General features: G+C 44.0%; 1 protein-coding gene across 6 annotated transcripts in view; it reads right to left on the reverse strand.

Annotated features, from left to right (window-relative positions):
* Positions 1–639: 639 nt before the first annotated feature.
* zmiz2 (zinc finger, MIZ-type containing 2) overlaps positions 640–24,752 on the reverse strand; it is a 35,050-nt gene continuing 10,937 nt past the window's right edge. For 2 of the 6 annotated variants that reach the window (XM_065965302.1, XM_065965303.1), the window contains exons 3-21: positions 23,355–23,472; positions 21,072–21,274; positions 19,022–19,190; positions 17,313–17,519; positions 17,011–17,223; positions 15,530–15,622; positions 15,239–15,419; positions 15,010–15,151; positions 13,146–13,225; positions 11,901–11,965; positions 11,416–11,547; positions 11,223–11,328; positions 9,839–9,996; positions 9,675–9,742; positions 8,671–8,739; positions 8,350–8,591; positions 7,211–7,338; positions 5,155–5,364; positions 640–3,917 (exon numbers count right to left, since the gene is read on the reverse strand). In XM_065965302.1, coding sequence (XP_065821374.1) covers positions 3,810–3,917; positions 5,155–5,364; positions 7,211–7,338; positions 8,350–8,591; positions 8,671–8,739; positions 9,675–9,742; positions 9,839–9,996; positions 11,223–11,328; positions 11,416–11,547; positions 11,901–11,965; positions 13,146–13,225; positions 15,010–15,151; positions 15,239–15,419; positions 15,530–15,622; positions 17,011–17,223; positions 17,313–17,519; positions 19,022–19,190; positions 21,072–21,274; positions 23,355–23,472 — 2,692 coding nt within the window. In that variant the 3' untranslated portion in view covers positions 640–3,809. The remainder of the gene's footprint in view (positions 3,918–5,154; positions 5,365–7,210; positions 7,339–8,349; positions 8,592–8,670; positions 8,740–9,674; positions 9,743–9,838; positions 9,997–11,222; positions 11,329–11,415; positions 11,548–11,900; positions 11,966–13,145; positions 13,226–15,009; positions 15,152–15,238; positions 15,420–15,529; positions 15,623–17,010; positions 17,224–17,312; positions 17,520–19,021; positions 19,191–21,071; positions 21,275–23,354; positions 23,473–24,752) is intronic. The other 4 variants (XM_065965299.1, XM_065965304.1, XM_065965300.1 and 1 more) reach the window with 4 other exon arrangements.

Raw genomic sequence — 24,752 nt, forward strand, 5'->3', positions numbered from 1 at the left:
TTTCAAATAATCATCATTATTTAATGGTATTTAGCTTTAATTATAGTTATTTCAAACATTTCTACACTGATATTACTAATATCTAGATGATAACTTGCGCTCACGAGATGTATTTATTTATTTATTTGTTTTATTTTTTGGGACTTCCGGGGCTCCGTACTTTTCAAATCAAAACGTGACAATTTTTAGAAGTTTTATGGGGGTTTAAAATACCACAGTGGTTGGAGCATTTTATGCCCCTGGATAACTTAACTCTTCTAAATATCTGTGAAAATATACTAAAACATACACTTTTGTATGTTTTTACGGAAGCCCAAAGCGGACACACATCCATACATTTTATTTAGGCTACACCATTTTCCTATCACAATTTCCTGTGGCATGTCTCTCCCGCTCGGTGTTAGTTCTGTTTTAAGACCCTGACACACCAAGCAGACGGCAAAGAACTATTGGCGACGAAGGCCGCCTGTGGCGCCGACTGACGTCGCCTCACGTCTTGCCCAAAAAGTTGCAGTCGCTCACCGGCTTTTTCACCATAAAATGAAAAATACATTTTCCAGGTTCTAATCCAGCGTTCCTGTGATCTGTAAAACGTCCTTTAATTGTAGAAATTAATTAAATGAAAAAAGCAGGAAAAAATCAAATAAAGTGATTTTTTAATTCTGAATTGAAGATCCAGGGCGGGGACAAGGTAACTGTAAGTACAATGACGATTATGATTAAAAAATAAATAGAAAATAATGGCAATTACAATGTGTTACAAAATATGTGGAATAGTTTACACATTTTAAAAAAAAATGCTTTTTTGTTGTAGCAAATTTGCACTTAAATGGTTCATCATTTCCAAATATAAGATTTCTGTGAAGCTCAATTAGTTTTTCATTTTTATCACGTTGCCTTCACTCGGGAAACGTCGGACAGCAAGTCTTCGTAGAAAACACGGTCAGCTTTAAAAAGTGGTATTAAGAATAATTTCTGTGTCTTTAACCGTGTTAGTCAATATCAGCTGACTGTTTTCTGATGTACAATTTGCTTTATAGATTTCTAACATACATGTATGTATACAGTGCCAACAATGATCCATTATCCAACTAATAACAATAAAAATGACCATGGTTAACAATTCATTTGATACACACACGTTCTCTAATGAAAACAGCTAATTATACAGTACACAAACCCTGTGTCATGATGGGTTATACATTTCAAACGATCGGAAAAAAAAACAAACTAAAAACTCTCAAATGGCAGAAAAATGCCACGACACACAGATCTCATTTACAGTATGCTGAAAAATCCCCCAATAGAGGGCGAGCGTAACGGAGAGGAGTTTTTATATTGTTCACAGTGCTGAAGGACGTCAGAGATACAATGAACCTCAGCGGAGTAAAAAAAAAAAAAAAAAGAAGTCTATGTTACATCCGGGCATCGCATTCACAGGCCGGGCTTTCCTTTTTTTTTTTTTAAAGGTCTTATTTGAATCTTTTCTCTATTTTGTATTCAGTAAAAATCAGTAGAAAGAAACTTGACCCCTTTAACCGCCTGTATCTTACATATATAAAAGAAGATATTATATATTTTCTTACTGCCAACAAATCCCATGAAAGACTTAAACCAGATGTTTCTAATAACTCAAACATAAATACGACAGCTAATTTCCTTCTGTGCCCGAGGTTTTAAATCGGAATAATTTTTAAGTTAGCTGGACAAAATATTATCATGTTACCGCTTTCAGTTTAACCAGCCGTAAGAGTGAGTGAAATCTAAAGGAGCATCACGCCATATTTGAAGTTTAAACAGCATATTTGAGTAGCTTCTCAGCTATGGTTAGCATTAGGCCACCTCATTGCTACGTGGATTTTAGAAGAAGAAGAAAGGGGCTGAATGGTTACCTTTTGCTAGCTAGGAGAGGATTAACTTCCTAGCAAACTTTTGTGTTAGCTTATTTCTAGACTAGTTTCCAAGATAAAGTAAATGTTAGCAATGAAATGGCTGAATATTAATGGACGATTTTTTGTAAAGTTTCAAATGGAAAGGAGTAAATTCATAGCTTACGTAAGTGTTAGCTGGCTGAATGCTAACATTGCTTTTTGATAGCATAGGAGAGGAGTGAATTACTTAGCTTACATTTACGTTAGCTAAACTGTTGTCTAGCTTCCAAGATCTGGTAAATGTTAGCTATGAAATGGCTGAATGCTAATGGTAGCTTTTGAGCGTTTTAAATGGAAAGGAATAACTTCCTAGCTTACGTAAGTGTTAGCTTACTAAAATGTTGGCTAAGAAGTGGCTGAATGCTAACGCTTATTTTTTGATAGCATAAGATAAGAAAAGAATTCATTCATTCATCTGATTTGTGTTAGCCTATTTCTGAGCGGGCGTCCTAGCTGTGACAGCAGCAGCTAGAAACAATTACAAAGAAATACTATTTAAAAGTGCAGATCCCGCTAAGGTAGCATGGTTGATGTTCACACATCAGGTGTGGGATGTCGGGTTCAGACTCCTCTGGAACAGTTTGAGAGAGACTGAAGAGACACTCCTGTAAACCTGTATGTGTGTTTATTTTATAATGTCATGATGCCCGCCTGTTCAGAAAAATCATTTACATGTTTACATCACTGCTCGTCGGGTTTCAGCTCCTCGTCATACATAAAACTTTTAAGCTTTTAAATCTCTTGAGAGCCCGTCTTTTCCATTCACCTCCATTCAGGTAGATGGGATGTTTTCACCCAGGAAGGGGCGGCGCTTGCATCGGCTGGGCAAAGTACCCAGATAGGTTTCTCTAAGTTGGAACAGACTCAGATACTGTGTTTTAACTTTTTCCTCCAGGGAGTCATTGACAGTAAGAAAAATACAACATCACACGTCTCTAAGTGTTCTACAGTGGCGCCCAAACTGGGAGGGTCACCTCGAGGTCGGAGAGTTTTTTAAAAAGCTGCGAGAGAAGTTTGTGAAAGTACATTTTAGTAGTTTATGAATGAGCCGAGGTACAACAGAAGACACAATGAGGCCAACGACTGCTGCAACACTTCAAACCGATGTGGCAGGTCAGGTCTGATCGCTGCCTCAGTGAGGACGTGAACTACACCTGAATATGAAACAAACGAGCTCTGATTGAAGACGTACGGTGAGTTGCACTAGTGCATAATGTATGAAGTGATTTTGTGGCATTATTTCCAGCTTCCAGGCTTTAAGATACAATATGTAGATTCAGCCACTAGGAGGCTCTCAAGCAATACTACAATAACAAAAGATGAAGTTGAGGCTAGCGGGGAATCATGGGAGTTCTCTCTGCTACTCCTAGAAAAAAGAAACAGTTTGGGAACCACTGTAATCAAACGTCTGAAACTCCTCCATTGTGTTCTCCTTTTACCCATAAAATGTATAAATTATCTCCTGTATTTTCACATCCTTCAGCCCGTGGGTTTTGTGCTGTAGCTAAAGATGCTGGTCTGCAGAGTCAGTGCTGTGTTCTGTTCAGTTCTTCATCACAAACAGTGTTCACATGTTTTCCCTCCTGCTCCTGAAATCTGCGCTGAAACAACGTCCAAGTACAGCAGGGCGACACACACACACACACACACACACACACACACACACACACACACACACACACACACACACACACACACACACACACACACACACACACACACACACACACACACACACACACACACACACACACACACACACACACACACACACACACACACACAGTGCTGTTTTTTTAACTGATGGAGGCGGGGCTACAGCAGACAGGAGCAGAGAGGTTCGAGCTGGAAGATGAGCGGCGTGACGCCTGAAGGCGCTCAGTTGTTCTCGAACAGAGACAGCAGGTCGTCGCTGCTGTTGTTGGGGAGGTCAGGGGGGCCGAGGTACGACAGCAGCTCGTCCGGGTTGGTCAGCTCAGGAAGAAGCTTCACGGAGAGACGGGTAAAGAACAAAAAAACAAAAGAAATAAGTGAGATTTAGACGCAGTGTTACAGGTGTTAAAAGCCTCTGTATAAGAAACAGGTATGTTGGGTCGGGGCGGGAACAGCAGGGTTAACTCGTCAAACAAAACAATGATCGATACATGTCCGACTTTAACTTTAGTGTAAGGGTGCTCTGACGCTAGGCCCCGTTTCCCCGTACCAAAGTACAATAGAGTTTCTGTACAGATCAAACAAGCATGAGGACAAAAGAGATGGTCATTGATTTTTGGAAAATCTCCCACTCAACCTCCCCACCTATGATCAAAGGTACACCTGTGGAGAATGTTGAATGTTACAAGTACCTGGGCACTGTGATTGACAAAAAATTCAATCATGACAATAACACAGATGCAATCTGCAAAAAGGGCCTTCAGAGACTCTACTTTCTGCGCAGAATGAACACTATTCATGTGGACAAGACACTGATGGTTTTATTCTACCGATCTTTTATCGAGTCAGTTTTAACCTTTTGTTTTATCTCATGGTAACCTTTCTGTTCAGAACAATAATCGTCTTTCCAGTATCATCAATACAGCCAGTAAAACAATCGGCGCTCAGCAGCTTTCAGAAATATGGAACAGACAAGATGTTAGGAAAGCAAAGTCTATCTTGTCCAGCTCTGATCATCCTCTCTTAGAGGATTTTTTCCTTTCCCCTCAGGTCGAAGGTTCAGGCTGCCCAGGGCTAAGGCAAACAGATATAAATGTTCATAACGTCCTCGTGCAATTAATGCTCTTAATCTTCTTTAAGTCCTTGACTGCACTTTCAAGCAGAGCTATTGGACTTTATATTTATTTATTTATACCATTTGAGTGAAACTTGTTAACAAACAGAGTTTTATATTTTATATTTCTTGGTTGTATTTCATCAGGTTGCGTTGTACTGTCCTTTGTCTGTTTATCTGTTGTGTTTTTGTGTTTTTGTGTCCAATGCTGCAAATCAAATTTCTCTTCCAGGGTCAATAAAGATCTGAACTAAACTGATTAATTAAACTAATTCATCTGAAGCTCTTTTTAAAAAGAGGAGTTTCAAGCTGAAAGAAGTTTGATTTGACTTTGGATTCTTTCTTGAGATTCCCAAATCAAACTCGTTCACTATTCCATAAAGAACTTAAAAGCTGAACTCACGTTCAGGTCTCATCTTACAAAACCGAACACATCATCAGCAGGTTTCCACTCACATCTAGACTATGATCGGCTCCCTCTCCTCCAGGTGCTCCCGGGCCTCCCAGGCCAAAGGAACCTTCGCTCTGCAGCCGGGAACTCTGGGAGTTGGTGTTCCGCTGAGGTAGCGGACTGCCGGCGTCACCGAGACTCTGATTCCCGTGAACACCTGAACTGTGCTGCTGGAGGATGCTGTGGGAGTGTTCGATTCTTCCAGAGTGAGACGTCTGATGGTGACAGAACAGAAGGAGACACAGATTTTTAAAAAAGATCATTTTTTATTTGAATGGAATAAAGATTAAATTAAATTCACACATCGTGAGGTGTGATCCTCGTCGTCTCTCCTGAAGAGTCAGGACAGCAGGCGTGTGTGACATTTTAATCTCTTTGTAAAAAAAACCTTCAGCAGACAGCGAGCAGCTGCTGCAGACAGACAGAGTGAAGTTAACAGGTCCACTTCAGGTCCAGTTAAAAGCTCTTAACTGGACTCAGGAGCCAGAAGGAAAGGACAGTCAGGAGTCCTGAACCTGTCCTGACTTCACCTGGAGGAGCTGCTTCATGTGAGCGCGCTCGGTGAACCCGTTGGAGAGAACATGAAAACACAGACTGTATAAATATCGAGCAAAGCCACTTTGATGTCACCGCTCTGTTTGTCTTCTGCCTTTTTGAAGCTCTCTGTTTGGCGCTCGCCATGTTGGTGTTCTGGAGCCTGAAGTGGACGAGAGGTTGGAGCTGAAGAGGAGCGACGGGTTAGCAAAACAAAGTGCTCGGTATTATCACAAAAAAATAAGTTGACGTGTGTATTTCTGTTTTGGTCAGGTATCCTGTTTTTGTGTTTGTGCATATCCCGATTTTAGAAACCAGGATGAGCCCTGATCCTGGTTTTGAGAAACCCAAAACCTACCTCAAGAACAAAAGTAATGGGACACCTTGGCATGTAGCCCGGTTTCTTTCAGCTGCCAACAACCTGCTGTTAGGACCCTGAGTCATATTTATTATGAAATGGGCTCCTGCAGTATGTGGGCGTGTATCTGTGTCAGTGGGCAGGTGTCTAGGTGGATCAGGTGGCGGTGCAGAAGCTGAATGGAGGGAGCAAAGAGAAGTGTTGCGACCACAACACTGCTCAGGCGCTGCCTCAGCCTGGTGACGCATCAGCAGAACAAACACAGGGTCATGTTTGTTTTTCTGGAGCTCTCTTCTCCTGTTGCTGGAAACGAGGTGGACTGCTGATATCGGCAATTCGATGTTGGCATTTAATAGTTCTGAGCCCACAACAATCCACAGTGGTCTCATTTTTCTCACATTTCAAAATTGCGGTGGTTTGTGTTGTAGAAATAAACATCACAGGCTGTGAAACAATCAGAAAATTGATCTGTATCTACAGCTAACTTTCTTTACTTACAGGAGCAAAATGTAACTCTGACACCTAGTGTTTAAAATGTGTACTGCTGTCCCCTTTAAAAACATTGTAGAGAGCTGTCCTCCCCCCCTCCTCTCTAGAGTGGATGCTCACTCAGGTCACCATGTGGTGGACTCTGAAGCTTCAGTGTTTATCCAGCTCTGCATGGGTCTGTAAACCTTTCTGTGTTCTAACCTCTCTCCATTTTTCAAAAGCATCTCCAATATTGATCCTAGTTTGAGCACGTTTCTGCTCGTGGAGCTTATTAGAAACATGCAGAGGCTTTTTAGGTCGGGTACAATCACTTCTATCTGAACCACTTCTCTTGACCGCTTCCATCGCTGCAACACCTGTTGACCTGATAACTGCTCTCATATCTGGCAAACCGAGGGGCGTCCAAAACGGCCGTGTGGGGGTTATGCGCCTCACTTTGAGTTGCATAAAATATTCCTCTGACTCTCTTTTTATCTGTGATGTAAGCGAAGTGGTCTTTTAAAGCTCTGACTCTCAGTGATGTGTTCTCAACCTTCAGGGGAGTGAACTAAACTGAAAAAAACAGATCATCGTCGTCGCCATGGTGACCGGAGGCTAAATCACAAACACAAAGGGATGTATGCTTCCTGTGTGTTTGCTCATACATGTGTTATATAAGAGAGAGGGGGGGAGGGTCTAACCTGCTCAGACTGATAGGGGAGCGGAGGAGGATGAGGAGGTCCCGAGGAGGCGTACTCTCCAAGAGTCGGGGTGCCAGGCGTGTTGGGGAAGTCTGTGAATCCTGATTGGCTGGAGAACCCCTGACTCCCTGAGAGACAAAAAAACAAAACAAATACAACAAATCAAAAGCAGGTCGAGTGCAGCTTCTGTTTTAAGTCGTGTGACGGTGACCGAGCATCATGGGAGAGAAAAGGCTTCCAGCTCTGGAGGGGGGGGGGGGGGGGGGGGGGTAGCTTGAGATATCGTTCTGGGTCACCTCCCCTCAAAGAGAAAACGAGCTGAGTGACGGGTGCTACAGAGAGCTCCATGTCTATATTTAGATCACATTGTGTTCAAAGGTTCAGATGTTTACAGCAGCTTAACACACAAATGTTCCTATGAAGTCTTTGAAGAGCTTCTTAAATATGTTTGTGTTATTCTGCAGAATAATCTTTAAATAAATCTGATTGGTTGAAATATATCCAAAATCTGGGTTGCTATTTCTCATAGAGCACTTGGTGGAGGGTCCACTGATGTAAAGCAACAATATGTGAGCATTTGGTTTGATGTTCTCTGAGTGCAACCGCCCTGTCATAAAACACGTAATAACTCCTCCCACTCTCAGACGGCGTGCATTTGTAGACGATCAGAGTGCGGAGAAGACGTCATGAGAGAAGCTAAAGAACCAGGTCGACTGATGAGCTTCAGGAATATTACTGATCAAATCTGACTCTGCTACCGCCTACAGCACGTTCTTTAAGCTAACTGTTAGCGTGTGGAGTTTGTGTTTGTGTTTTCAACTGTTACCATGACGACTATAGGCTATGCTAGTTGAGTTCGGTTTGTGAGGTTCAAAGTTATGAAGCTAACTTGAGGCTCGACGAGGAGAGAGAAGACTCAGCCGAGTCTCAGCCGTCGTATCAAACAGTACAGAGACGGGCTAACTGGCTGCTTTGTCGCTGAAGGCTGCTGAGCGCCGTAAATGACCTCGACCAGCTGATGAAGTGACAACGTGCTGAAAGCTGAAAAAGAATCTTAACCTAACGATAATGAATTTGCTCGTTCTTCCTCTTTTTGTAAAAAACAGCTGAAATAAACTCCTTAAACTCATGAATCCGACCTGGTCTGTTGTAGTCCGGCGTGTTCCGGCCCCCTGCTGTCAGACTCTGGTACGGCGACGACGCCGGGCCCAGAGCGGCGATCATCTCCATCACGTTGGGCAGGACCATGTGACTCGGGCTGACGGTCCGGCAGCGCTTCAGCACCGGGCCGTCGGGCTCCTCCTTTATGTGCAGGTCCGGTTTGACGGGTACCGGCCTCCACCCGCACACCGGGTCTATGGTGATCTCCTCGTAGTCCGAGCTGAAGAGGGAGCAGAACCATGAGTCACCGGACTTTAAATAAACCAATAAAAGACTTCAGGTCCTCGTGTCAGACTTACTTCTGGATGTAGACCAGAATCCCCAGCATGTACTGGTCCACCTCCAGACCTTCTAGCAGAGCAGTTTTACTGTGAAAGAATCAAATTCATGTTAAACAAAAGAAGAAAATATAAAATGAAAAAGTGCAACGAGGGCCGGACGTACACTGAACGATTTTTATTTTTTGGTTAAAATTTATTTTTGGGTTTTTGCGTTTATTGGAGAGACAGGACAGTCGGAAACTGGGAAGAGAGAGAGAGAGAAAGAGCAAGAGAGAGAAAGAGAAAGAGAGAGAAAGAAAAGAGAGAGAGAGAGAGGGAGAGAGAGAGAGCGAGACAGAGAGAGACAGACAGAGAAAGAGAGAGAAAGAAAAGAGAGAAAGCGTGAGAGAGAGAGAGGAAGAGAGAGAGACAGAGAGAGAGAGAGAGCGAGACAGAGAAAGAGACAGAGAGAGAGCGAGAGAGACAGAGAGAGAGTGAGAGCGAGACAGAGAAAGAGAGAGAAAGAAAAGAGAGAAAGAAAAGAGAGAGAGAAAGAGTGAGAGAAAGAGAGGGAGGGAGAGAGAGAGGGAGAAAAAGTGAGAGAGAGAGATAGAGATAAAGAGAGAGAAAGAGTGAGAGAGAGAGAGGGAGGGAGAGAGAGAGAGAGAGAGAAATGACATGCGGGAAAGCAGCCAGAGGTTGAATTCAAACCCGGTCCGTCTGCTTTGAGGTCTTCAGCCTCTGGACTACTCGGCTAACTTCCCCCTTTTCCATTGGAGGGGGGGAGGACACTTCAAACAGACGTGTTGCCATGGTGATTTCATTAAGGCTCTGAAGTCAGGGAATCCTCAGGCTCTGCTCTCACTGTGCGAGTGTTACGATCCTACCACAGTCAGAAATTCATCCGACCGGTCGGGAGCAGCTGATTGGACCATGAGCCGCCATTGTTCCCGCCTTAAGACAAGGTCAAATCAGTTGTGCCTCTTATTCGTCCTGAAGTCGTTCAGTGTACCTGCGGCTGAAGGTATAAAGGTAGGACGTACTTGCACACAGGACACCTCCAGGTCCCTCGTTCACAGTTGAGCTGCAGATACGACTCGAGGTCGAAACACTGCAACGTAAAAGACATCAGCGTGTGTGTGTGTGTGTGCGTGTGCGTGTGCGTGTGCGTGTGTGCGTGTGTGTGTGTGTGTGTTTCAGACTCTACCTGTATGTGTCTGCAGTCGTGCCCTCTGGCCGGCAGCTGGATTCGTCTGAACGTGATCGGACATTTTAGAGAAACTTTGATCGCCGTCTGCTCCACGCCGTCCTCTCCGTTCAGACCGGGGGTCCCGGGGATCGTGCCGCTGCTGAAGTTTCTCTTTACTGAAAAAAAACGACAAGGCATTGTTTACTTTCCAGCCGCCTTGTTGAACCAGCTGGACGTAGACATTGAAAGGAAGGTTAAACCCTCACGCTATCGTTCTCTGATGCTAGATTCACAGTTTAAGACCCTCTTCAGACCGCCACCTCAAGCCACCACATTAACGCCCCTGTGCATTTTGTCTTAAATCTGAATGTTGCAGAAGCGTAATGTGATCACCTGCCTTCAGAGGCATAACAGAGGGAGCGCAGCGCTGTGTGTGTGTGCATGTCTGACCGTGTGTGTATGAGGAGCTTCTGCTGTGATATATTACACCATGGCGGAATCAATTTAAATGTACAAAGACGCCGTAATGGTTGAGCTAAGTTAGATCTTCAGCTGGTCAGCTGTAAAAGACAAATTCTAGTGAAATAAATTAAAATAATTCTAATAAGTTGAACAGATCGGTTTGACTTCAGGATATTTTTAGTTGTTCCACAGAGCAGGACAAAAACCTTTGGTGATGCTGCTTTCAGCTGTTACGCTCTGAGACTGTGGAACGACCTTCCTGAGGGTCTGAGAGGAGCCCACAATCTTGAAACTCATTTATTCAGTCTGGCTTTTATATAAATTCAAATCTTAACATTACTGTTTTGTCTATTTTTATCCTACTACAATTTTAAATATTCTTCTCCTATGTATTAATTTTAATATCTTATTGCTTTTATGTGTCATATTTTATTTTTTCATTTTTATATATATATTTTTTTATTCTTATTGGTGTGCATTAGTCTCTCAATGAGTTTATAAACTACTTTTTCATCAATAACTTTTCTGCACTCTGCACTCTGAACTGAAATTTAATTTGTCTGAAAGCTGCTATATAAATAAAGTTTGATTGATTGATTGATTAAGTAATTGATTTGGAAAGTTAATCTTAGATATAAACACAAATTGTTGTTGCAGGAAGTTTAGTTTTAACTTTCTGCCTTCATTTATCGTGCACTTTGAGTTCTTTTCTGTTGAATTGTATTGAATTATTTTGAGTATTTTGCATTTGTTATGTTCTTGCTGTTGTTTATGTTCTTCTGTGTTTGGTTTAGTTTGTTCTTGTTTTTGCTGTTTGTTTAAATAAAGTTATTATTATTGTTATTATTATTTAAAGCTAACCAACAACAGTGACATCTAGTGGTGAAACGGTTGAACTGTGCTCTATTAGAAGTGTTTTGTTTTTTGTTTTTGTCCTCACTCTTGGTGATGCAGTGCTCGGCCGGCAGGAGTCTCTTCTTCATCAAACCCTGCAGCACCGAGCGCACAGACGGCCGGTGGACCAGCTGCAGCACAAACAGGTGAGACTACGGAGAGAGAGGAGGGCAAAAAAACATCCTCAACACGGGATCCTCATCTGTGAGACATAAGGAGGTGCATTGTGGGAGACTCACGCAGCAGCAGGCGGTGACTGTGATCTGCACCGTGTTGCGTCCTGGTTGGCACACCTGCTTCAGGTAGAGGGGCTTGTGGGACGTTTTGTTGTCGCCTCTTTCGATGCACAGAGGAGTGGCGTTCACGCTGACCTGATACAGCCGGGAGAAAAGAGACGGAATCAAACGACCGGTCGCTTCACTTCAACGCTTTCATGGCCGCTTGTTGTTGCTTTTTCTGCAGACTGATAAAAAAGTTAAATCCAAGGAGTTAACGTGTAACAATGCAGAGACTGAAGGTAAAAAATAATTAGAATAATTAATCTTTGTTCAAAACAACAGAGGAAGAAGATGTCTCAGCACTTTGGCGAGGAACAAACGAGAGTCAAGAACAAAAAGAGTGAAGAAAAAGAAAAAGTCAAGACTTATTTACGGAACAGGAAAAATTACAATTTTATATATTTTTAAACACATTATAAATTCCAGTTTAAATGTCGGTTCCTTACAGCAGAGATTCTCAACCTCGGGGTCTCGACCCCCGCGGGGGTCACGGGGTAATTTCTGGGCGTCGCCAGTTGGTTGTGGAGAAGAAGAAAAAATTACATTTTAATAATGAAGTCACATTTTTTTAACGGGGGAGGGGGGGGGGAGGGGTCGGTTTCTACATTACAGCGCCTGTAACACAGAGTGTAAATATTATTGGATGAACGTCCCCCGTCTGTTCCTGCAGGGGGCGCTGGAGTCCCATCAATGGCGGTCTCCATGCTGGAAATGCTGTCTCAGTCTAACTCAGTCAACCTAACGACAGGCTGAGAGCTGGAGCTGAGGCGGGTTTTAAACCTCCTGACAAACCGTTACACCGCGCCCACCTGTCAATCAGGTCAGCTACACGCCTTATTGTGAATAACTCTTATCCTTCATCAAATCAAAACTGATGAGTCATCAAAACATTCACCCCCCGTACAGTGTGTGTCCATCCAGACATGAGCTAATCACACCTATTTGGTTTTTTGAACCAGGCTGTAAACATGTTCATCTCTGCTGTAAAAACAGGCTTTTTAGAATGGGTGTGTATGTGACTTCCTGTGCTTCTGCAGCCAGCCTCTAGTGGACACTCAGGGAACTTCAGGATTTTACACTTCAGTATCGAGTTCATGTTTTAAAACCAGAGGTCGCCGCCTGTCCTGTACCAGCAATAAAATGTCTAGTTGTAGGTATTCATGAAAGAGCTGGGTCTTTAGCTTTTTCTTAAAGGTGCAGAGGGACTCTGCAGATCACATGGAGTTTGGAAGTTCACCACCGGGGGACGACAGAGGAGAAGAGTCTAGTCAGAGACTTAGGACCCTGTTGTGAAGGTTGGATGAGACGCCTTTCATTTGCAGAGCGTAGTGGGCGGGAGGGAGTTTAGACCTGGAGGAGAGAGTTAAAGTAACGAGGAGCCGTTTTTGTGGCTCCAGCGTTGGGCGAAGCTGAGGCGCAGCGCTGCACACACATGGACTGAGGTGAAACCTATCAGCTCTCCTGCTGAGCGGAGACGGACTGAACAAGCCTCAAGGTTTAAAACATGAGCAAATCAAACAAACCGTCAAGATTTCTGTGTTATTATTAAAACCCAGAAAAGTCTGCATCCAGGATTTAAATCTCTGGGGGGTCAAAGCAGAATCAGCTCTCATTCTGATTTTAAAACAACAAGTTAAAAAGTATTTAAGGCCTTCTTACTAACTCTTCATCAGAGCGCAGAGGGGAACTTACTTGCACAGAGGCGGGCCAGTTAGTGTTCATCTGTCTGTCTTCATGGTGGTAACACTTAAACTGTAACTCCAGGTCCGGCCTGCAGGGGGAGACACAGCACAGATGATCAGGCTCACACTGGGGTGGGGTTATCAAACATTCCTGGTGTGTTTTTCTTCTTCTGGTGTTTTTCTTTGTATGAAAAAAGAAATCACTCCAGAGAGAGGTGCTCTGCTCTGAAATCACTCTGAAGATGATACAGATAAGAAATAAATCACAAAGAAGTTCATCTCTCCTTTGTTTACACGTTAGGGAACAGATTTCTTCATGTTGGATTATTTACAGCAGATCATTTACATCTTAATTAAATAAAGGAACACTTTGTTAGACATGGACTGGACCTGTTTTCAAAGAATTCAAAAGAAAAGACAAAAAAGTCCTTTACTATAGTCTTTATTCTAACGTCAGGATGTCTCCTACTCACTCACATTCAGCCTGTGAGAAGAAAAAAAGTGATTTTTATTCTGATGCCTCATGACAGAAAGTATCTCTGATGAAGGTTCACGTTTTACAGAATCTTTTGTTTTTGCATCTAATGAAAAACCCTTGAAATGCTTCTTAAAAATGTGACTGTCCTTTTAAAAAATGATTCCACAGAGGATCCCTGAATCCAACAACTATCCTCTCAGGAGCAGGGTCGTCATGATGTGTTAACATTTTAAAATCAGACGACATCAATACCTGTTTTGATACCAAGGCAACAAAAATAGAAGTCTTCGGCTCAACAAATTGGATCATTTCTTGTTTTGAACTCACATTAAGAAATCACAAGCAAACGCCTGCACTCTGTTTAAAATGCACAAACATGTTGATAAAGTCTCAGTACGGAAATGTTGCCTAAGTATTACTGGAAATAAAAGAGGGCTCTAAGGGCGTACTCATGAAATCATGGAGTGTTCCGGCTGTATCTGATTAAAATGACTCAAAATAAGAAACAAAGTGTCACCGCTGACTCGACTGCGCGTCTCGTTTTAATTTTCTCGAGTCCATCTGTCTTGTAAAATAAGCACGCTTCATGATCTTGTAAAGACATGCATGAACATGTTATGAACAAGAGGTGACTGTGCTCAGGCCCGGTTAGTCCTGGAGCGGTGTGAGTGCAGCGGGGGATCGTGCTTCAGTGCAGTACGGGACATCGATGGATTTTAGATACTTACCATAAAATCCGGTGTATAAGACGCACTTTTAATACCTATTTTCTCATCTTAAAAGTCGGCTGTGTCTTATACACCGGTGCGACCAATATACCAGTAAAAAATACTGAAACACGCGCCGTCATTACAGAATGACGCAGCCCCTATCACTGCGACCTGGGTGATTAAAAACCTTACAGTCCATGTTAAAAACACATCCCCATTCATTGTGTATTGAAAGCTGAGTGCACGCTGTGCTGGGAAAGACGGCGACACAGACCGGGCTGGCTGCGTGACTTTTATCACATCTTTTCTTCCTCCCAAGGTCATAATCATGTATTTACAGAAAACAGTGGTAAATTGTTCCGTTAATAAACCTTGTGGAGTTCTCTTTTGATTTAAAGAGTCTTATATTAAAGTTAAAGAGTGACCAGCGGAGTCAGGCAGCTTGACTCGCAAGCTAGGAGTCTGTGCCTCACAACATTCCCTGCAGGCTGAGAGCTAAACTACCGTACTGTAGCTAGTAGGAGCGCAAACTCCTGAAAGTGAAAAAAGACGGGACTTTAAGAGCGACACAGCTGCACAGGAACTGCACGTTGTAGACATCGCTGAACACAATATAAATCGTCACGCAGGAAAACAGTTTAAACTTTACGGTAATTGATTGTGTGTTTCTAAACGTCTGATTTACCTCAGCATTAGCGTTTTGTAGACGGAGTCTCTCAGCTGGAAGGCGTGGTTACTGACGGCGAGGTTGTGCTCCAGTCTGAACGGCTCCAACACCACGCCGTCTCGGACCGGGAACGTCAGGCGCAGGTCGTCGCTCGGGTTACCTGGAGATGAAAAAACACACACACACAGGTGAGAGTGTGAGGAAGCTTTGATCTGCAGAATAATCGAGCTGCAGTTCTGCGTCTCACCTGTAGGGGGCTGCTGGGAGATGATGCTGGGTTTGGTGTCCGGTGGGAGGTAGGGGGGTTTGGTGTCCTGACCCGGGGACAGGTAGGGCGGTATGGAGGTTCCGGGGGTCATCGGAGGCGTCGGGTTCCCTCCCATCGGTGAACTCGGATACCCGGGCATGACTCCTCCCCCCCGACCTGGCTGAGAGGCCGAGGGATAAAAACACAAACAGTGTCTCATTAAATGTCTCCGTCCTCGTCCCGTCTCTTAATTGGACTCGTTAAGTGATTTTAAAAAGCAAGTCTGCGTACACGACTCACCCCGCTGACTGCAGCCTGAGTGAAGGCATTGTATCCTCCGGCGCCCGCAGACGGCAGACCGCCCTGACCGTTAAACGGCTCCGACTGCAACACACACACACACACACACACACACACACACACACACACACACACACACACACACACAATAATGACACACACACTTCAACACGGTCCAACTAATTAGATCTGTTTGCAAAACAACTTTCATCACACAGAAACAAAAAGACGCCTGTGTTCCCTGAATGGAGTCTGACATGTTCTTTTAAATGGTCGTTAAGTGGTTTTTCATTAACGACTAATTCCCTCTTTTATCAGATAATCGACTGTTTGTTAACACGAGTCTGCTGCGGTCGCCTGAAGTGACCTCTGGAGGTGTTTTTATTTCTTAATTAGTAAACTAGTAAACTCTCAGGAATGACACAACCCGTCAGGTCACCTCAGGTCATGTTTTGTTTCTCGGAGGTCAGAATGCTCCAGCAACACTTGTAGTAAGAAGATCAACTTTATTAACAATGTAGACCGACGCGTTTCGGCTCGTGGCGTTCATCAGGGTCATCAAGAAACAGATTAACAAACATCATTTAAACAGGGTGGGTACACAATTGAAGGAGAGGTAAAACAATTTAAAAAGGTAGGGACAACCAATAAAATGCCTCCACATATGTGTGTATCAGCCAATAGGGCACATGCAAGGTGGGCTGGTTTGTTGGTCAGGTCATGTTTTGTTTCTCTACATTTATTTTAGTGTTTTTGTCATTTCCTGTTTTATTTTGTATTCACTCTTCTCTCGCTCCTTCAGATCCTGCTCCTCTTTGTTTTCCCGCCCTGATTGTGCTCTCCTGTGTCTCGTTAACCCCTGAATGCTCATCTTGTTTTTTTAAAAAGTGATTCTTCACTTCAGAAATCTTTTAATCGCCTCAGCCAGGACGCCGCAGCTCTTTTATTTTTACTCCACTGGTTGCCCATACAATTCAGATCAATTTTAAAATTATTTTATTTGCTTTTAAATCTCTCAATGGTCTTGCCCCGCCCTACCTCTCTGAGCTTCTACACCCGTACACGCCCACCCGCTCTCTCAGGTCAGCTGATCAGCTGCTCCTGAGGGGACCGTACGTTTGCTGTTGTGGCTCCAAAACTAAGGAACGATTTACCTCAGCACGTTAAACAGGCCTCTTCTTCTCTGCCTCTTTTTAAATCTTGTCTTAAGACCCATCTCTTTTCCTTCTGACACACAGTAAGACGTCGACTTATTTATTGATTTGATTTCTTTTTTGCGTGCCTGTTCATTTTACTTGTTTTATGTCTTTTAAATGGATTCTGTATTTCACATGTAGTTTTCTTTTATCTCATGTGAGCTGTTCTGTATTTTATTTATTCTTCTGTGCAGCACTTTGGTTTAACTGTGTTTGTTTTAAAGTTCTTAACAAAGAAAGTTGGATTGGATTTTGTGAAGCGTGAGGACTCATCACCTTGTAGTACTGTGGAGGGTTGGGGGGTCCGGCTCCAGGAGGAAACTGTCCCGGGTGTTGTGATCCGGAGCTGTACTGCCCCATGAGAGGCATCCTGCTGGAGGGGTAAGACGGGGAGGGGGGGCAGCGCTGCTGAGGTCCTGCAGGGTACTGAAGGGGCTGGTTAGGGTACCCGGACATCCCACCGGAGCCGTACTGCTGCACAGGAAAACCCTGGAGAAGAATCAAGTAAAGGCCAGAAAATAAATACCTGGTTTGAAGAAACGTCACAGGACGAGTTCAAAACTTCTGCTTCTGCTGACCTCTGAGTGAAAAGGTCGTTTGAGTCCTTGATGCCCTCCGGGGTACCCTCCTCCATGCTGGGGCATCTTCTGACCCTGAGCAGGGTGGGAGGGATACATCCCCCCGCTGGAGGGCGGGGGTCCGGTCCTGGAGGAGACCATCCCTGGGGGGCCCCGAGGCCCAGAGTGAGACAGGAACTGGGTGCTGTAAGAGGAGGCTCCGCCCATCTGGGAGAGAGAGAGAGAAGGAAGAACAACAGGGCGGTTTAAAAAAACAAGCCTCACAGAAATTAAGATCTCAACATAAACGAGGACGTGAATGAGAACGCCGCGCGGCCGGCTGTCACTCGTTCTGGAATCCTGAGACCTGATGGTGTGTGAAAGGATCTTTAACTCTGACGTTAGAGGATATAAAGTCAGAGAGGAGAACGAGCGTCTGACTGAAAGACTCCACAAAGAGTCAAAAACGTACAAAATAAAAGACCACGAGAAGTCCGCTGACAGTTTGAACAGGATGTTTCAGAGCCCCCTCTTGTTCCCTGCAGTGACTCATGCTTTCACACTTATTCTTCTTTAAAACCGATGATTCACCCAAGAAGCTTTTTCAAGCTCCTCCGAGTCGAAGAAGAAGAAGAAGAAGATGAAGAAGAGTTCCAGCTGTGAGTCACAACGAACCTCCACAGACGACTCAATAAAGCTTTAATTTGATTACAGATTATAAAGAAACACGAGAATAAATTCAGGTTTAAGAACGATACAGACGTCTGAGTTATGAGTCTACTCTCAAAAATCATTTCTTCTGTTATGGATCAAAATTATTCTTAATTCTTTAAAAGGGAAATATTATTCTGTACATTTTGAAGCATTTAAAGTTAGAATGATCGACATGTTCCACATAAATAAATCATAAAGTCTGTCCTGTGTAAATGTGTCTCTGAGTCCTGACTGTCTACAATGAGGGAGAAGCTCGAGTCCCGCTGGCTGTGTTGTTGTCAGAGCCGTGTTTACATGGACGGGACGGCCGGCTCCTCCCCTTGTGTATAAAAGCTGTTTTAGTCAAGAACTAGAGAGAAGAAGAAGAACATACTCACTGATTATTTGGATGTTAGTAAGAGTTTTTAGATCACGCTCATTCTGTGTCAGTTTACATGAAATGTGAAGCTACCAGCTAACTAAAGAGCGCTAACATTAGCATGCTAACACAACAATGTGAAGCTACGAGCTAACTAAAGAGCGCTAACATTAGCATGCTAACACAACAATGTGAAGCTACGAGCTAACTAAAGAGTGCTAACATTAGCATGCTAACACAACAATGCAGGACACTGTTTGCACTTTAATCCTTCATGTGAATGTGTGTGTAGAGGGGTTGGAGGTGTGTCTCTGGAGGAGAGCGGAGGCTTCAGGATGGAGGAGGCGTGGCCAAACAGAAGTTTGTTTGGGTTTCATGCTGGAGCTCAAGGGCGACATCTACTGGATCAAAGAGTCTCACATTCTTCCTTTAAGACAAACTGTCTGAGTTGTAACCTGAACACATCTGCACAGGCACACAGGGCTCATGGGATAAACTGAAGCAATTCAAAGTTCCACTGTTGGTTTTACATTTTAAAAAGTTGCAGTAATGTCCGATAAATTTATTTATTTTTCAACCAATTAAATGAATGAACTCTGGCGCTGCACCTCCCAGTCTCCGGGACAGACGGACACATTCACCTGTCAGGAACATTTACCTGTCCATAGCTCAGCTCCTGGTTCTGTTTCTCCTGGATCGCTGCGACAGTCGCCGTGGCTGTGGCGGTTGCAGTGGCTGCGGCGGCGGCAACGGCGGCGGCAGCAGCCTGCGTGAAGTCTGAGGGAGGACGGACGCCCAGACCGGCACCTCCGCTGTTACCAGGGTAACTGCAGGGGAAGACGTGGAGATGAGTGGGAGCAGCCGAGTGTGTGTGTGTGTGTGTGTGTGTGTGTGTGTGTGTGTGTGTGTGTGTGGTCATCAGTGAGTCAGAGCGGTGGGTGAGAGCAGCCAGTCTGACATATGTTGATGCAGAAACAGCACAGAGGAACAGCAGCAGAGAAATGTGATTTTAACTTTTATATTTTTGTCACCTCTTAAAAAAACAACACCAGGGATAGCTGTTAGCCTAGCATTTTTGTTGCTTCCTTATGCAGCGACCTTTGACATAACATCGGGTGTTTCCATGGCAACGATAAACATCTCTAATCTTATTTTGATTGTTGATAGTCAAACACTTAGATAGAGGTTCATAAAGTTAAAGTAAAGTTCAAAAGTTAATCGAATGACAGAAATCGATTTCTCCTTTAAACCTCATTTTTTTAAATTTGTTTTTTTTCGGGGCGCTGATGGCCTAGTGGTTAGGTCGCGCCCCGTGTACGGAGGCTATAATCTTCCAAGCGGGCAGCCCGGGTTCAAGTCCTGCCTGTGGCTCCTTTCCTGCTCTTTCTGGTTTCCTTTTCTATCCACTGTCCTGGATGAGCCTCCAAAAATAATCTAAACAAAAAAAAGCGCCCTCCAGTCCCTGGAAGTGACATCAATAATTTGACTTTTTTTCTTTCTTTTTTCTTCCATTTCTTTATTTTTTATATCCACTCCAAACGGGGAACGCTCGTGCACCTGTGCGTCTGCTTTGATGTGTGAGTGACGCTGAAGGAAACAGGAACACAAAAGAGCGTTCACTGACTTCAGACCAGAACGTGAAACAAAGCAGAGCGAGCTGGAACTGGTTCAGAAGGCAGGATGAGGGTTTGATGTTCCATGAGCCCCACTGACCGACGCCACGGCTCGGGGGATTTGTTCTGTGTTTTAGTCAGAGTTTGAGGATACGAGTGGAGGGTAAAGTGCATTAAAAATTCTATTGATTGATTGTGGGACAGTTGGTTCGTGGCTGGTCAGCGAGTACAGTAACCACAGGCTGTTTAAAAAATATGGTCGTAGCCTCAGTGACATCACCCACCGGTTTCCTGGAGCAGGTTATAAAGCCCAACCATAGAGGGCGCCATTTTAAAAAAGATGTCTCTACCTAACTTTCGATCGACCTGGAAACAGACACAGAGGTCACTGCATCACTGTGGTACAACACTGCCTCTCTTCTCTGCTGTTTACATTACTTGCTGCTATTTATTTAATCATCACTTGTCACTTTATCTTGTCATTCTCTGCAAATACTGTCTCAATTCCCTGCATAGTTAACTTCATCATTCATTTTGTACTTGTATATACCCCCTATTTTTATTTTTATGTTATCTATTCTGTTTAATGTGCATTTTGAACTTTCTTGTCTGTGCTGCTGCAACGCCCGAATTTCCCCTCTGGGGATCAATAAAGTATCCTATCCTATCCTAATTATGCATCACTCGAATCCTTCATAAAATCAAAGCGGATGAGCTGTAAATAAATCCCCCCCCCCCCCCCGTACAGCGTGTGCAGATAAAGACATGACATATTCAGCCTAAATTGTTTTTTGAACCAGGCTGTAAACATGTTTATTCATGCTGTAAAAACTGGCTTTTTTGAATGGGTGTGTATGTGACTTCTAGGGCTTCTGGAGGCCGCCTCTAGTGGACACTCGAGGAACTGCAGTTTTTTGTAATTCTGCATTGGCTTGTTAATTTAAAATAAGAGGTAACAGCATGACTTCTGCTAAACTTAAAAAGACCGCAGCTTCAGTTTGAGTTCAGTTTCAGAGGATAGAAGTGTGATGGTGTGGTAAACTTCAGTCATATTGAAAGTGAAATTCAGTGTTTGATGATAAAGAAGCAGCGTACCTTCCCCCGTACGCTGAGGCGGGGTTATACCCAGCACCGGGACGTCCGTACATCACGGGCTGTCCGTACCCTTTAGAGACGGCATCCCCGTACGACTGCTGCCCCATGAACTGAGAGCCCATACCGGGACCCATCCCGGGACTGCCCCCGGGCATCATGTGACCACCAGAGCTCTCACCGGGACCCATGGCTGTGGCGAACACCTGCGTGGGAGACAAAGAGAGAGAGAGGTGTTATCACAGTGGGCGTCAGAGAGAGGGAGGGAGGGTGGTGGGAATCGGAAAAAGACCACAGTTTAGTCATTTTCAACCCAAAGAGTCAAAATGAAAGTGAAACTGAAAACACAAAGTTCATGACTTCCAGTCAAGAGGGACGGACGAGCAGCGTTTACAACTATGAAGGGGTCTTGTTGCATTTATCGCAGCACTGCTAACGCTGCACCAATCGATCTCACCCTCCATCTTAGACACTCAGGGCGCACTCACACTCCCCCCCCCCCCTTATTCCCACGCTGGCCTGCGCTCACACCGCTCCAGGACTAACCGGGCCTCAGCACGGTCACCTCTTGTTCATATCGCATAATACAAAACATTCATGTCTTTACATAAAAGGGACGCACTGTCAAGTCAGTCTCTTGTCCCCGATAATCAGGGGCGTGTCCAGACTTTTTGGACTCGGGTGGCCTACCTAGGGTAATGACTTATGCAGGGGTGACCGGAAGTTTGTGGACACATATACGCAAATAAATTGAATTTTTTTACCCTTTCTATCCCCACTAATATGTACTTGTAATTAACACAATTTGGCAACATGTGAATCTTCTCATCTTGATTCTTCAAGGACTCAAAAACAAAAATGTACAGAGTCACGATTTAGCAAACTGCAAACTCTACGCTGTCCAACTTGCAAAAATTAATTTATTGGCAATTAAGTCCATTAAGTGAGTTCAACAACGTGCAAATGTTTTTGCTTGACAAGTATTTCTGTTGAAAATAGCTTTTATCTCGAGTCCCTCCTCTGATTAGGCAAGTAGCCAATCGTAGATTTGGATTTTGGGGTGGCACCTGTGGTGACTAATCACATTTCAAGAGGGGGGGGGGGGGGGTCCATGCCACCCCAGGGCCCCCCTCTGGACCCGCCCCTGCCCAATAATAAACATATTGTCTTACAAAACGTCTCAGTATTGGTGTGGGTATGTGAAGATTGTTTGCAGGATTAAATCCAATGTTATCTGTTTGATTAACGACCGCCTCTCAGAATTCAATGTAGGAGAGATTTCCCAGGATAGAAAAGTCGTTAAAGTGCGTTTAACTCCCACACTTTCCAGAAGATCCAAACATGTAGGACTCGGATTTAACAAGCTGTGAAAATCAGAGTAAAAGAAAAATCGTCAAGAAGCCAACTGAGGAGTGAAAGAATTCTTCTAAAGCTCACTCCCACAGACTGCAGCGTGGACGAGTGACCTTTAAGAGCAGCTTATTTACAACTTTATTAAACATGGAGAGAAACAGCCATCTCCTCCATTCACAACCTCTTGTAATAAACTCCTAATCTTTGTGAATAAATGGCTTTCATATCCGTACGGTCTGAATCCTGGAGGTAACCGAGTTTTACAACAGCTGACTCTCTAGAGTGGATGCTCACTCAGGTCACCATGTGGTGGACTCTGAAGCTTCAGTGTTTCTCCAGCTCTGCATGGGTCTGTAAACCTTTCTGTGTTCTAACCTCTCTCCATTTTTCAAAAGCATCTCCAATATTGATCCTAGTTTGAGCACGTTTCTGCTCGTGGAGCTTATTAGAAACATGCAGAGGCTTTTTAGGTCGGGTACAATCACTTCTATCTGAACCACTTCTCTTGACCGCTTCCATCGCTGCAACACCTGTTGACCTGATAACTGCTCTCATATCTTCTTCCTCCCACAGTCCAAAGACATGCTCGTTAGGTTAACTGGTGACTCTAAATTGGCCATAGATGTGAATATGAGTGTGGCTGGTTGTTTGTCTCTTTATGTCAGCTCTGTGATTGGCTGGGGAACAGTCCATTGTGTAACCCCGCCTCTCACCCAGAGAGAATTGGGACTGACTCCAGCCCCTTGAGACTCAAAGTGGTATAGATAATGAATGAATTGATTATAATTGTCATGACAGAATGTTTATTCTGCCATCTTTAATGTCACATAAGATATAAAACATGACTCCTCATTGATAACCGCTTCGCTTCATCACTGCACATAAAAACAGGAGGAGAGGAGAAATGTCCTCGAGCACTGAGACATGTGTTACCTGGCTGTGTGTGGGATTGGTCACACCCCACACTGTGGTTACTACAGAGAGAGATCCTGGGTGCTGATTGGTGCCTGGTTGCCAGGAGACTGGGTCATTTAGGAAGGGGCCGTCACTGCTGCAGGAGGAGAAATGAAAACGCAGAGTTACTGGGATGGTTGAGGAGAGCGAGAGCACTCGTCCAGATCTGAACGATATCACAGAATCACAGAGTGCGTTTTGAATCTCTCCTTGTTAAAAAACTCTCCGTTTGGGGATTCTTGACACTGAAACAGCACAAAGACCGAGCGGAGTAAATCCATCACCCACACTCAGAGAGAGAGAGAGAAAGAACAGTTAACCCGAGCATGTTTTATTCAGCTGACGGCTGAGGTTACCTTTTTGCTCCCTCCCTCTAAAACATTTCCTCCACGGGGTTGCACCAAAATTCAATTGAACTAAAGGGGGGTTACGTGATTCTTACATTTTTGGTTAGAGGTACAAAAACAGTGGAAATTGCTCCAGTGGTTTGTTCATATATCATTGTGGCGCTCCCATTAAGGTATCTTACTATCTGATCAGACATTAAGGAAACATGCTATGTTGAAGTGCTGGCTTCTCTGACAACAATGCAGCAGCCAGTATGTCCTCCTTCTAACTTTAGATTCTGCTCCTGAATGCTCTGGATTTGTTTGGACCAGAGAAGGTAGGCGCTTTTAAGACACACCCCCACACGGCCGTTTTGGACGCCCCTCAGTTTGTCAGATATGAGAGCAGTTATCAGGTCAACAGGTGTTGCAGCGATGGAAGCGGTCAAGAGAAGTGGTTCAGATAGAAGTGATTGTACCCGACCTAAAAAGCCTCTGCATGTTTCTAATAAGCTCCACGAGCAGAAACGTGCTCAAACTAGGATCAATATTGGAGATGCTTTTGAAAAATGGAGAGAGGTTAGAACACAGAAAGGTTTACAGACCCATGCAGAGCTGGATAAACACTGAAGCTTCAGAGTCCACCACATGGTGACCTGAGTGAGCATCCACTCTAGAGAGGGGGGGGGAGACAGCTCTCTATGATGTTTAGAATTTAGACTGCAGTATCCATTTTTAAACACTAGGGGCAGAGTTACAGACTGCTCCTTTAAATGCAAATACTTTAATTCTGAGCATTTTCACCAAAGGATTAGCAGCGTGCCTGAAGAAATAAACTAGTATTTACAGAAGTTGTCTGGATTGAAAAATATGTTCAGGTTAAAAATTATCCGTTATGTTGACCCCCGTTCCCTCGTTAATAAACATTTTAATGCTCAGCTTTTTTTGGGGACTGAATCATGAGATTTATTTCAAATAAACACGATCAAACTGCAGCCCCCGTGGTCTGTTTGTTCTCTCTCTTTTGTTTCTGCTTGTCGTGTCAGCGAGT

This window comes from Labrus bergylta, chromosome 17 (genome assembly GCF_963930695.1).
Source record: "Labrus bergylta chromosome 17, fLabBer1.1, whole genome shotgun sequence".
NCBI lineage: Eukaryota > Metazoa > Chordata > Actinopteri > Labriformes > Labridae > Labrus > Labrus bergylta.